At 39.2% G+C, this 12,543-nt stretch overlaps 1 protein-coding gene across 4 annotated transcripts in view; it reads right to left on the minus strand.

The window, feature by feature from the left end:
- Positions 1 to 12,543, minus strand: part of BIRC6 (baculoviral IAP repeat containing 6) — a 173,386-nt gene that overhangs the window by 12,139 nt on the left and 148,704 nt on the right. For all 4 annotated transcript variants that reach the window (XM_063390687.1, XM_063390688.1, XM_063390686.1 and 1 more), the window contains 3 exons: positions 9,568 to 9,778; positions 1,570 to 1,715; positions 629 to 739 (listed from right to left, as the gene is read on the minus strand). In XM_063390687.1, coding sequence (XP_063246757.1) covers positions 629 to 739; positions 1,570 to 1,715; positions 9,568 to 9,778 — 468 coding nt within the window. The remainder of the gene's footprint in view (positions 1 to 628; positions 740 to 1,569; positions 1,716 to 9,567; positions 9,779 to 12,543) is intronic.

Raw genomic sequence — 12,543 nt, forward strand, 5'->3', positions numbered from 1 at the left:
TGAACATGTTTTTGCAATAATTTTATAGCTCTTTTTTGGGTAAGATACTATTAGTTTTTTATGAATTTTTTTGGTAACACACTCCATTTATGGCCAAAGTAAGGACCGATTCCCATCACATTTTCCAAATGCAATATATTGCACTTCATGAAAGGAAACAACCAAATTTATTGCAGTTTCATTTGAAAAACACATTTTGATTTTAATGATGTTCTATTTTAAAAATAACATATTTGGGCGCTTTATACATAAATAAATAAATATATATTATATAAAGCTCATATATAAGCTTTAAAAAAATCAAACATTTCAATGTAATTTGAGAACTGAGAGACTCAGAAAAAATCATTACTGTAACAAAAACATGAACATCATCACATCACTGAATTCATCTGGTCTGTTAAATTATCCTAGTGCATGCTTAAAACATTTATTGTTAGTTCAAAGACTGCATGAGTTGGTAAACTGAAAACACAGATGTACGATTTTCCTCATGGGAAAACTATCAGTGGTCACGTATGTAAGACAGTTGTTAACTTTAAAAATAATAAAGGATTCTGTTCACCAGAACACACATTTCTGCAGCGTCTGCTTTCTAAAACACACACATTCACACTTCTCAACCTACCAAACTGGAGTTTTTTCATGACAGCCACATACTTCTCTTCAAGAGATCGTAAAACAGACAAAGGCTTGGGCTTCACAGCAGCCTTTTTGGAGTATTCAGCCATCTTCTTTTCTGTTGTGTAAAATGTGATGATTATTTGTAGTTAACAACATAATTCCAAGAAAAGCACAGCAAGTGTTGACATTTTATGGTTACATTCTTTTGCAGAGACATCTCGAAACTGGGCATCACTTCGGATATACAAATCTCTTCTCACTACTGTTTATCATTATCTGAACAGCTTGGAGTAAATAAAGATCATAATCTCATCTTAGAAATAATTCATGACTGCTGCTGCTTCTTTGAATTTTTTTTTATTGTTTCTTTTATCTTTTTTTAATTTCGAACAGGAAGTATAACATATGCTTGTGTGGATGGCTATTCCCACATGCATTCCTGGACTCTCCAAAATTAGGAGCTGATCATACATGCTTTTATAAATTCCAGTCCCCTGATTCAGCTACTTAATCTTTAGTTTTTATTACTAGACAACCAGATGGTCTTTTGAACATCTGCAAGTTCAACCCATGTGTCAGCTTTTTGTTCTGCACTCATCTACTTAATAGTTAATCCAATTCATAAGATATAGTTTTAACAGAAAAAGGTTCATTACTAAAGGTCTCGTATGTTGTTTTCTGCCAAGCAAAATAAAAATAAAAAAAGGTGCTACATAACCATGCTGGAAGGTGTGAGGTGTACTCCAGCTTCCTTGAATTATTCTGTTTCCTGACCAAAACATTTAAAACTACCACAAGGTTCCAACCACCTCTGAAAATGCAGTCAGCAGTTGGGAACAGGAAGGAAGTGTTGAGTCTTGCTGCTAAGCTGATTTGTAAGTTATCTGTAAATGGCTGTATTACAGACAAACAGCGACAGGACCCAGAGAAGTGTTTGTGTTTCACCTTGGTTGGCCTGGCGCAGGCTGGTGGTCGCAGCATGAACGATCTCTGCAGTCTTTTGGATGTCTGGCACCAGGAGGGTCAGTCCCTCCGGCTCTTGATCAGAAGTATCCGGTTTTACTCCCGCTTTAGCTTTGTCTTTTTTAGACCTGTATGGGGCAAACAAATAGCATAGAACATGAGGGAATATCTTTCAGCCAGACATAACAGTATCCAGGGCATCTGTCAATAGGGAAAAATACCAAAGATAAAGGACTGAGACTAAACCAAACCTTCTGAAATGGAATGTGCCTCTGTACCTTCAGGTTCATCACTGAATGCAGCAACCAGCAGTTCCAACACTGAACATGCTGCCTGGATTTGACAAACACATGTACAGCTGCTATGAGCAGTGAAAATATGAACACAAAGCCAGCAATTCCAGCACAGCAGTTTCTGCTTCAACATCTCAGGCCTCCTGATTGTTACCCTGCAGGCTGACCTGATGTCTGCATACCTTCACAAAGGATTGAAAACCTTACAAAATCAATCCAACAAAGATCATGTCGTGAACATGCATTTCATCCTTGCAGATCCTTGGGAAAAACTAAGTCCTGAATAGGTGATAAAGTGCTCCTTCCTGCTAAACAATACATTAGCAATTACTGAAAATACACTAAGGGTGAAACTCTAGGAAACCTCCAGTAAAAATTCACAGCAAGTAGATGAATATCAATCCAAGCATCACAGAACTGTGGGTCAAACATGCATTTTCTCTCTCTCTAAAGTTCTCTTCTAGGCTACAGAAATGTAGAGCTTTTATTTCAACAAAGAGTTTAATGTAACATAATTTTACAAGCCTTAAAATATAAAAAACATTGAGGTTACATTGGATGTTTATAATCAAAGTATTGCAAATCAAAATGTCAATTTAAACGCCTCAAATTTTTCTAAGTATTGGAAAATGCATACTGCACTGTTGTTTGATAGAAGCTAGTTGCATAGATACATTTAAATCTTTAGATTGTGACAATCCAGTCCTTACTAGCATAGATAGTCAACTGCTGAAATGAGGACAAGGGTATTTAATACTAATGTAACCTAAATGTGCGTATTTAAAAGCTTCCATGTTTTAAGAGCTAGCATAAATTTACACTGCCATCCTGCAAAACTTGGGGGATTTCAATGCTAACAGAACCCAAATTATTTTACAACAGTTTCTATACATTTTTGTTTCAACAGCACTTGTTTGTTTTGAGACCCAAGCAAGATCAACAGCCAAGCTCAAGTGGTTTTCTTTCTCACCAGTAAACCAAGAAACTATCCACACGAGTAAAAACAGCAATTTTATGTTTTGATATAGCAAACACATTTTACCAACTGTAACATTTCTGTGTTTTAATCTAGACTGGAATTGTGCATAATGAATGACTCTCTAAACTATTCAGTAGAGGTGATGACAGTAGTACTGAATATGGTCTCTGAACTGTACCTAATCAAATGAGAATATCCCTAGAGAGCATTAATAACAAAATACATTACTGTAGCACGGTCCATTTTCCCTGTTCCAGATTTAATCCAAAAGGATGTTAGCCCATGGCTGACTTCAAGCTATTCTGAGCTTTCAGACCCTCAAAGTTAGGAGGATTCAGAGGCATCACAGCCAGCCCCAGGTTGCATTTGAGGAACATTGTATGACAAAAAAGCAACAGCTGCATCTCTCATTCATACTTTCCAATCCTTATTATTGCATTTTTCCTTCTGGAAACCTAGGCCAATATTTTTTAAATAACCTACTAAGCACCTTCAGAAATGTATATTCAAACCTACTAAACCCCAGTGAAAACCTGTTTTAACATCATGCATATGCTAGCAGCTACCACTCCCTAGAAAGGTATACAGATTTAGATCTGCCTGCTATTGATGCAGAAGCCTTAAGCTATTTGCTAGAAAACCCTTGGAGAAATTCTGGCTGAAGTAAAATGTCAGTGGGCATTATGCAAGAGAGGAATGTGTGAAAAGCAATAAAAATGTGTTTGGTGAAGGTACCAAAAGTAAAATTAATTCTTAGAAATTCATTTTCAAAACACTGTTCTTGTGGTTCTTCTGTCGTCCATTTGCTTTTACAATTTAGACTACTTGTTTGGTTTCCCTCCTTCTGCTTGGTCTTAGAATCAAAAAAATCAAGGTGATGGCCTCATTAAGCAAAATGCTTCACCACATGCTTAAAAACTCCTACAGACATAGTGAGTTACTGACAGCAACTGCCTCAGCAGACAAGGACTATGTATTAGTTGAAGCAGCAGGGAAAGGAGACATCTACTCAAATGCAAACTTTCAGTACCAATAATATAATTTCCTCTTGTTCTCCCTGCTGTCCACACCAGTTACACTTCAGCACTTTTGAACTGTCAAAAGAGAATGTATTCTCCTAACATCTCCTGTGCCACCAGGGAGAGGAGATTCTGTCCACTGCAGTCATGAGCACAACAGAAAACCCCCGCCCTGCCTCTCCTCAGAACAGACTTTTGAAATCGCGTGTTTGCAGAACTGCTCTACCCTGACAACTGTAGTTATCTGGGGCTTGTGTGAGGGTCCACATTATCAAGCTGCCTAACTTCTGAGTCAGGACACACCTGACACATTTCAGGAAGTGAAATGCAGGAATAAATCTAACTTAGCCACACCTTTATCCCATTCATTGTTTCTGACCTTGATTCTGCCTAATCATGGATTTCAGTCAGTTTCTGAGGGAGGATAAGATAGCTGGTACACAAATTCCCACAAAATTAGACATACTGCCTTATCAACATTTTGCTTCCTCACACAAGCGTTGCTTGTATATTCTAATGGTTAGTTAGGATAAAGGTAACCTCCCGCTTTTAGGGAACAAACCAACTGATATTGCCATAGCATGCAAGACTCCTATGAATGACAACATCCAGTTTTCCCTCCTATGAAAGACAACATTTTGTCTTCCTACCTTTATTTGATTCAAAAGAACAACAGCTAGTGCTGTTTGTGAGATCACAGAATCACAGAATGGTTTGGGTTGGAAAGGGCCTTAAAGATCATCTCATTCCAACCCCCTGCCATGGGAGGGACACCTCAGAACGGGATCAGGTTGCTCAGAGCCCCATCCAGCCTGGCCTTGAACACCTCCAGGGATGGGGCATCCACAGCTTCTCTGTTCCACTGACTCACCGCCCTCAGAGCAAAGAATTTTTTCCTAATATCTAATCTAAATCTACTCTTTCATTTGAAGCCATCCCCCTCTTGTCCTGTCACTGCATGCCCTTTGTAAAAGGTCCTTCTCCAGCTCTCCTGTACACACCTGTACACGCATTATTTTATTCTCTGCTTCAGCACTATTCACAAATGTTTAGAGATATTTAACAGTACTTTACAGTTTCTCCGTTTATTTACAATCAGCATATGGAAAACCAAGTAATTCCCTAGACTCTAGATGGGAAAATCTGTCAAAGGTTCCCCAGCCATATGCACTCTCACACTGATGATAATTTTTAAAGCTCCCAGAGTTTTGTGATCTGAGATAGAACCGAACACCACTGGAGACATGAACGACTGCACTTCATTTTTACATTCCTTTTAGATTAGAAGACCACAGAAGCCCTTTCTGAAAACATATCCCTAAAACATGTTTATCATGGCTATTAAATAATGCAATTTAAAAAGAACAAGTGCACTGTAAGATAAAAATCTTGCACGAAACAGTTCTGGAACGGAAGATGGAGGTGTGAATTTGGTACCCATCTCCCTCATGTAACAAAACATCCTGGTCTGCAAAATCTAAAAGCCTATTTTGTTCCCTAAAAGATATGCTTCTAAAAAGGCCAGGACAAAAATGTAATTCAAAGCCTATGACAAAGTTCCAAGGGTTTCATATATCACCAGTGCACTGGGGAATCTTAGAACACCCAAAGTAAACAAAGGTCAGAGTCACTGTGAGGGTCCCAGGCCCTCAGAAAGGTCAGCAGGCCTCCATGAGCCTACAAAAGAACTCCATGGTCAGATTCAACCTTGGAGTCCTCCAAGGTCAAAATTACAGCTATACTGAAGATGATAGTCCACAAACTGTTTCTCAGTGTGACCTGAAACACACGGTATTGCTTTGTGCACACATAAGAAAAGCAACCTGATGACTACTCTGCCATTTGTGAGCATGTATAATGTGGACAAAGCACACTATTAGCTGAACAAACACCACCCTCCCCTCTTGCTGTCATCTCCACTGCTGCAGTGCTGCCTGGATTCATTCTCTCTCCTGGGTGTCATACACCAGCAATCCAGAGGCACCAGTAGGGCCCCAGCTTGAGAGAAGCAGTTGCTGGAGCTTTACAGCTCTCTCAATACTCTATGAAGGAGGAGACGAAATATCAAAAGTGAGGTCATAAAGCCAATAAGATGATTCAGCTCCTTCCTTCCACCCTGTCAGCCTGCACAGAAATTTGTGTATGCAGATAGCCAACAGTTTAACAGCGTCCTGAGCTTCAATGCTGGAAAACCTTCTATCTCAATGTTACGATTTCCAGAGTGGAGGAGGAGCCAAATATTTAACTGAGACAGAAACCTCTCCATACAGTTTTTCAGCCACTGAAGAAAAAACAGAGAAAATGTCAACCCATATTTAAAGGGATGACAGTCACTAATATATTTGCTAGAAGAGACAACAGTGTACATGCTAATAATTTAAGCCACTAATATTGCTTGTGCTAGAAGATGGCAGCCTTCTCTTTATGCTGTGCTAAATGAATATTGAATTATACACACCCAAGGCACCCTTAATTTTCAAAATCAATACTAATACTTACTCACCCGTGCCTGGTACTCGGAGGTAAATGTGATGATACAGAGTGATACCCTTATCAAAGCATTCACAGAGTGCAGCCAATGAACCACGCAGCCCCTGTGCACCATAGGGACAGTGCTTACAGCACAGTGTTGCTCAGTCTTAGTCTGGGGCTCACTGTCTTGGGATAAAACTACCCTGGAATTGCAACCACAGCCCTCATGGTCTCCCCATTTGTTCCTTCCAGTAATTCAGTTTTTTTAAAAAAAATCTCCTGAAATCAGGCAAAAGAAGTAGGGGACTGTGACTGCGCAAATGACCATTGGTGAAAGCTGGTCTCCCAGATGGTTCCACCTATCCCACCTTGGGGCTTGGAAGCACTATTTACAGACATTAAGTGGAAGCATTCCAAACCAGACACTGCAGGACTGCTCCCTGCAGACAACCATCAACTCAAAATGTGAGCTTCAGCATGCAGCAGAAGGAACTGATAATTGTTTTTTAAAGAAAATTAATTAGAACAAATTAGGCTTCAATTCTTGGGGCCCAGTTCTGAAGAAAATATTTTTTGTTCACAAAATGCACCTTCTCACATAGAAGTTCTCCAAAACAGCAGTGAAGACAATGAAAAGCCACAGCAGAGAAAATGCCTCAAGCCCACCTGGTTGTATTCCAGCATCTCCATGAAGCATAGGAATGAATTTTAAAGGTAAGCTTGCTAGACAACACATGACACGAATGAGCCAATTCTCATTTTGCCAGAATAACCATTTGCCATGAAGCTCAGCCAGCAGATGTTGGTTCCAATGAGCCTGCTTTGCCACACATCAGCAGCTCTCTGCAGCAAAGGGCTCAGCCATCACAGCAAGCTCATGTCTCAAACTCAGCCCTCGTGGCAGCTCATTACACTAGCCTCACTGCTCTCCAATCACTGATGGCGTTGACTCCCTAGCATTGAAACAGTCATGGGAGATCATCTGATCCCTAAACGTCTTCTCCATTATCCAGAAATTTCCCAATTTTCTAACAGAATACTGTGGCCTTTGAAAGTAAAGGAAATTCAATGCTAACTGAAATCCAAGACCAAAACTGTTCCGCTCCAATTCCGGATCAAAGTGGACACTCCCAGTCCAACATGGAGGTGACATTCGGCAGACATGCAAGTCTGCTGCTCAGAGGATGTGATGTTTTGTCTTTGAAACTAGAACCCATCATTTTGGGTTGTTGTTCTGCCAATTTGACCTAAAAGAAACAGCTGATTGTCTCATTTCAGAAATTCATGCCAATACTTGTTTATATTTCTGGCACACCTTCAACTAAAATGCTGAGAATTCAAACCTTCCACCCCAGTGATTCCAGGCTGTTCAGGATGTTGGTGTTTTCATCCTTGTCCATACACAGCTTCAAAGACAAACACCACTATGCTTAAACCATCCAGTAATTGACAAGCTTTCCTTTTCTGCTGGTATAACAAAGTAATACAAAAAAATTGTACAGTTAATGCACAAAGAACCAACCACAGAATTCTTATCAAATCTATCTAATAATAAAATAATTGTGACTCTAGAAATCTTTGCTTCCAGATCCTAAGCTGGCACTGAAGAACTACTCATACTGTGTTTACTTTACAAAATTGAAAAGAGCTTATGAACAGTAGTCACGTGCCATTCTCACAAAGAAATTTTTTAGGCTTCAGCCTGGGGAAGTGACATGAGAAGATACAGGTTTCCATGGCCATTAAATCCAAGGCTAATGGATGGCCAGATTAGCAAAGAAGAAACAGTCAGCGATTCTGGTGGAGCATTATATACACAGGCACTGGAAATGGATTATACAAAAGCCAAATATCTTTCTTATTTTAAGAAGATTACATATACTATGATATATATATAATATTGCCAGCAAGCACAAGCTGACTTTTTTAGGTGGGTATCCAACACAAAGAACTGTTTTTTGTCCTTCCCAGTTCTGTTTCTTTTGCACTACACTAGCAAAAAAAAAAAAAATACCACTACAGGTACCTTAGTGCTTCATAAGCAAGACTTGCAATCTCAGTCAAGAAGGATTGGAGAAATTGATGGGTAAAGTCCAGTTCATCCAGAGCTACTAGAAAGAGTTCCCAATAATGAGATTCCTTCTCCAAGTCTCTTAGGTAATGGTTGGTAAATATTCCAAGATAACAGTGGGGGAAAGAACATTCTCCACACACCTTTTCCTGACATTTTATTTACCTTCCCATGATGTTTCAGTATATGCTTAGGGACAGCACTAAATTTTGCAGAGAAGAACAGGTTATTACTTCTTAAGAAGCTGTCTTTAAGTTGGAAACAATTAAACAGAATCAGGAAACCAACTAATGACTGGAAGCAGAAAATTATTAAAATAAAGAAATGAAAATCTGTACTGCAACATTGATAGCTGCCAATGAAATGACAAGAGTATGCAAATCTACCAGCTTATGTCTGTCATACCAAAACCATTCCCTGTAAGTAGTACAGTAAACCAGACAGATACATGCCAATAAAAATCTAGATCAAACAGATGGTATATTCTCACTCTGGATGGCAGCACCCATTCAGAGAAATATACAGAACTCCATCTTCTTTCACTTCTATATTCATAGTAAGTAAAAGCACATGTCCTCCTCCAGCCAGAACAAGATTAATTTTGTAGTATCCAGGAGAGGGCATGCCCAGGACCCAGAGGGTGTTCTATATCCCCACAGACCATTGCTGGGGCAGGGGAAAGGGACTCCCCTCTGGGAAGAAGGCGTTCCTTCTGGTCAAGTAAGCGTGGTGGGGGAGCAGCTGGGTGGTGCCAGTTTTGTACCAGAAAAAGCAGCTGGATATTGCCTGTTCCGAGCTGGAGGGAAGGGTCAGGGTGGGGTACCTGCAGTTGGGTTGAGCTCCATGGCGAACATTTCTGCATGTGAATCACACTCTCTTTTGTACACTTTTGTTAATAACACTGTTGCTGATTGTTCTCTTATCTCATTTCTGCTTCCAGTAAATTATTCTTATCTCAACCTGTGATTTTTACCTTTTGTGCCTCCACTTCTCCTCTCCAGCCCACCACAGGGAGAGGGGAAGGTAGGAGGCAGCAAGGGGCAGCGTGGTTTGGAGCATTTCAGCGGGAGCACTAAATTAGGGAGTAGCATTCCTAAAGCACACAATACCGTTCAAATGAAGGACGGGGCTGATCAAAGTGCTCACCTCAGCCGGTTGGTGTAGGTATCTACACAGGTCTTCATTTTAGCCAGCAAGGTCCCAACAGAAGCTTGTGACTCCAGCTGCTCCTCCTCCTCTTCGCTGCTTTCTCCTGACAGAGGAAGCAGTAATGGCACCATGGACGTGCAAGAGGCAATAGCACGGAGCAGCTCCAGCAGAGCTCGGTACAGGGGAACGTGTCGAGCCATATCCAAAACTGCGAGACACAAGCAGTTTACAAAAATTACTGACACTGGAGACACTTTCACTCCTAGTATAGATATTTTAAATAGGAAAGCCAGATTTTAGTAATTATTAAAATACTAATGAAATGTAATGATCAAATATAGTATTTTGTAATACTATATTTGTAATACTAAATTTTTGCCATTTTTAATTTGTGTTGTAATGAACCTGTACAGAAAGAAATGTACAAGATACCTGGAAAACAAAGGTTAACAAAAGACATAAGAGGACAGAAGTGCTACCAAGGTATGGAACAGGATTAGCACATGCTATTTAGATTTGTTTCTAGTGCCTTTACATACAGTCCTGGCTCAAATTGTATGCTGACAATAACTGTAAACAAAAATCTATGGAGGAAAAACTGTAACCTATGGCATGGTAGAGTAGCATTTGTGGAATCTAACAGCATAAACATTAATAGAGACTTCCACATCACCCAGGAGGAGTCATCTCCTTTCGGGAAAATTTCTTTGCACTGTTGCAAAAATATTTATGGTTCTTCAATGAATGAAGTTATTTACTCTGTAGAAGTCCCATTTTGCTTCTTTTCATGAAGAAAGGATCGTTTTAAAAACCATTGTGTATCCTTCAGAGCATGCAAATTTTATCTGTATATGAACCACAAAACAGTAAAGAGGAGTAAGAACTTACATTAGACAGGCAAACCTCACTGTCTTAGTGCTTTTCATGCAATATATATGTGCTACAGAAGTAACTGTGGGTAGAATATAGATATCAACTCCTCTGATTAGGAAAGACAGGCAGAGATACACAATTCTAATGGATTCTCTAGCACCACATTGTTTATTTTTCTTCTCCACTTGTTTAGACAAATATGTAATGGATGTCATTTCAACTGACTTTGTATCATTAATAGAAATCCTGAAAATGTAGCAATAGGCAGATACTTTAACACAGCTGCTTCCTCTGTCCCTAGGACATGCTATTTTTAACCTAACAGCAGAAGATATTTGCTCTAGTTTAAAGTATTCACAAATGACTGAGTTTGTGATAAAATAAATTTATTCTTTTTCCAGCAAAAAACCCCAGACAACAAAAAGCCCCTGACAACTTGCATTAGGACAGAACAAAGCACAGAAGACTCTTTAATGTTTCATTTAGCACATCTCATCCTCCAAGCTAAAGCAGATCACAGACTTTCAACTCTTGTCACCAAACCCTTAGCTCTAAATACAGGACGATGGGACAGTATAAATAGCCAAGCTAAATTCAACAAGCCAGTTTATGCGGGTCTAAGGCTGGATTTATCTCTGCCAGGAGTTCTTTGATCAATAGCTTGCTATTTGTTTTTTGAATCCATTACAATGGCACAAACTCTTAACTGGGTGAAGTGCTATTGAACAGGAAGAAAATTTACCAAAACAAAATATTAATCTGCCAGGCCTGGTATCATGGCTCTAAAAATAACCCATGTCAAAATACTCCATATATCTAAAGCAAATTGAATTTAAACACTGGCATTAAGAAAACTGTTTCAATTATCTGCTGATTCTTACCTTTATATATATTTATATAAATATATATGCCTCCATTTTTATGCTCAGTCTCTAGTGAAGAACAGTTGCCCACAAAAAAATCCCCAGAATATGTAAAAATAAACACATATAGATCTGATGATGTGTGGATTTAAAAAACCAAAACCAAACCAAAACAAAAAAAAATAAGAAAGAAGAAAAGGAGGGCAGTGAAAAAAGGGCAAGCATAAAATATATCCTACCATAGTATAGCCCTGGCCAAAAACCACCTCTCACCTGTAGTGCTAAAGACCAAGTGGCTTCTCAGTTTAATCAATAGCTGTTTATTATGAGCATAGGGAGTGAGGGAGAGATATATGTGACCTCTTAGATAACCACAGCATTTCACTCTGGAAAGCTTTTATTTATTTATTTTAACCATGAAATTTTCATGAGACCAGAATACGTAATTTCAAATCCTTCAGTGCTGGCTTGCCCTCCCCTTTGCTAAATGGATAGTTAAGTTCAAAATTACCGTCATGAAGGGAACTGAACCGACATAACTTTAAAGTGGAAATGTTTTCCAGAGAGATGGGAGAGATTTCTGGTTTTAGCAGATCCAACTCACTTGCACTGCTTTGCGATAGTTCCCATGTGAAGCAAATGAAATGCATTCACTGGGCCTGAATTTCAACAACCTTGTAGGGAACAACTACGATTTTCTTTTACCTTAATGCCAGACTCTGTGAAACTCAATTTTTGGTATTATTATGTGTTTTACGCAATTTTCCTCCTTTATTATACTTACTAAGAACTGTGACTCATGCAAATGTATATTTCTGTCCAAAATGCCTGAACTCCCTTCCATCCCCAATCTAAATCCTCAAAATGTTCATCAAGACTGGATACCTAGACAAATATCAGAAAAATTTGCTGGAAAGAACCCAAATTGGCAAATTATTGTTTATTATCTTTATCTGGCAGTTCACCTACTCCTTGTGTCTACTTGGCTTTCAGTTGAAAGAATGCCAAGCTCATTACAGTGCTTCCTGCAGATACAGCTCTGCTTTCTGAAAGTGCTGAAGAAGACTGGAGCAGTTTGTTGAGCTCAGTGTAATTTTTAAGACTCTATGTTTAAGCCACTAGGACAGCGGGATACTCTTTTGTAAATTACACCCCTGGCCCAGATCTACTCTTTGCTAACCTGTCCACCTCTTCCTGGTGTGACCAGCTGCAACTACAGATGTCCCAGCAATTTTCT

The sequence above is a fragment of the Prinia subflava genome, chromosome 2 (assembly GCF_021018805.1).
Source record: "Prinia subflava isolate CZ2003 ecotype Zambia chromosome 2, Cam_Psub_1.2, whole genome shotgun sequence".
Classification (NCBI taxonomy): domain Eukaryota; kingdom Metazoa; phylum Chordata; class Aves; order Passeriformes; family Cisticolidae; genus Prinia; species Prinia subflava.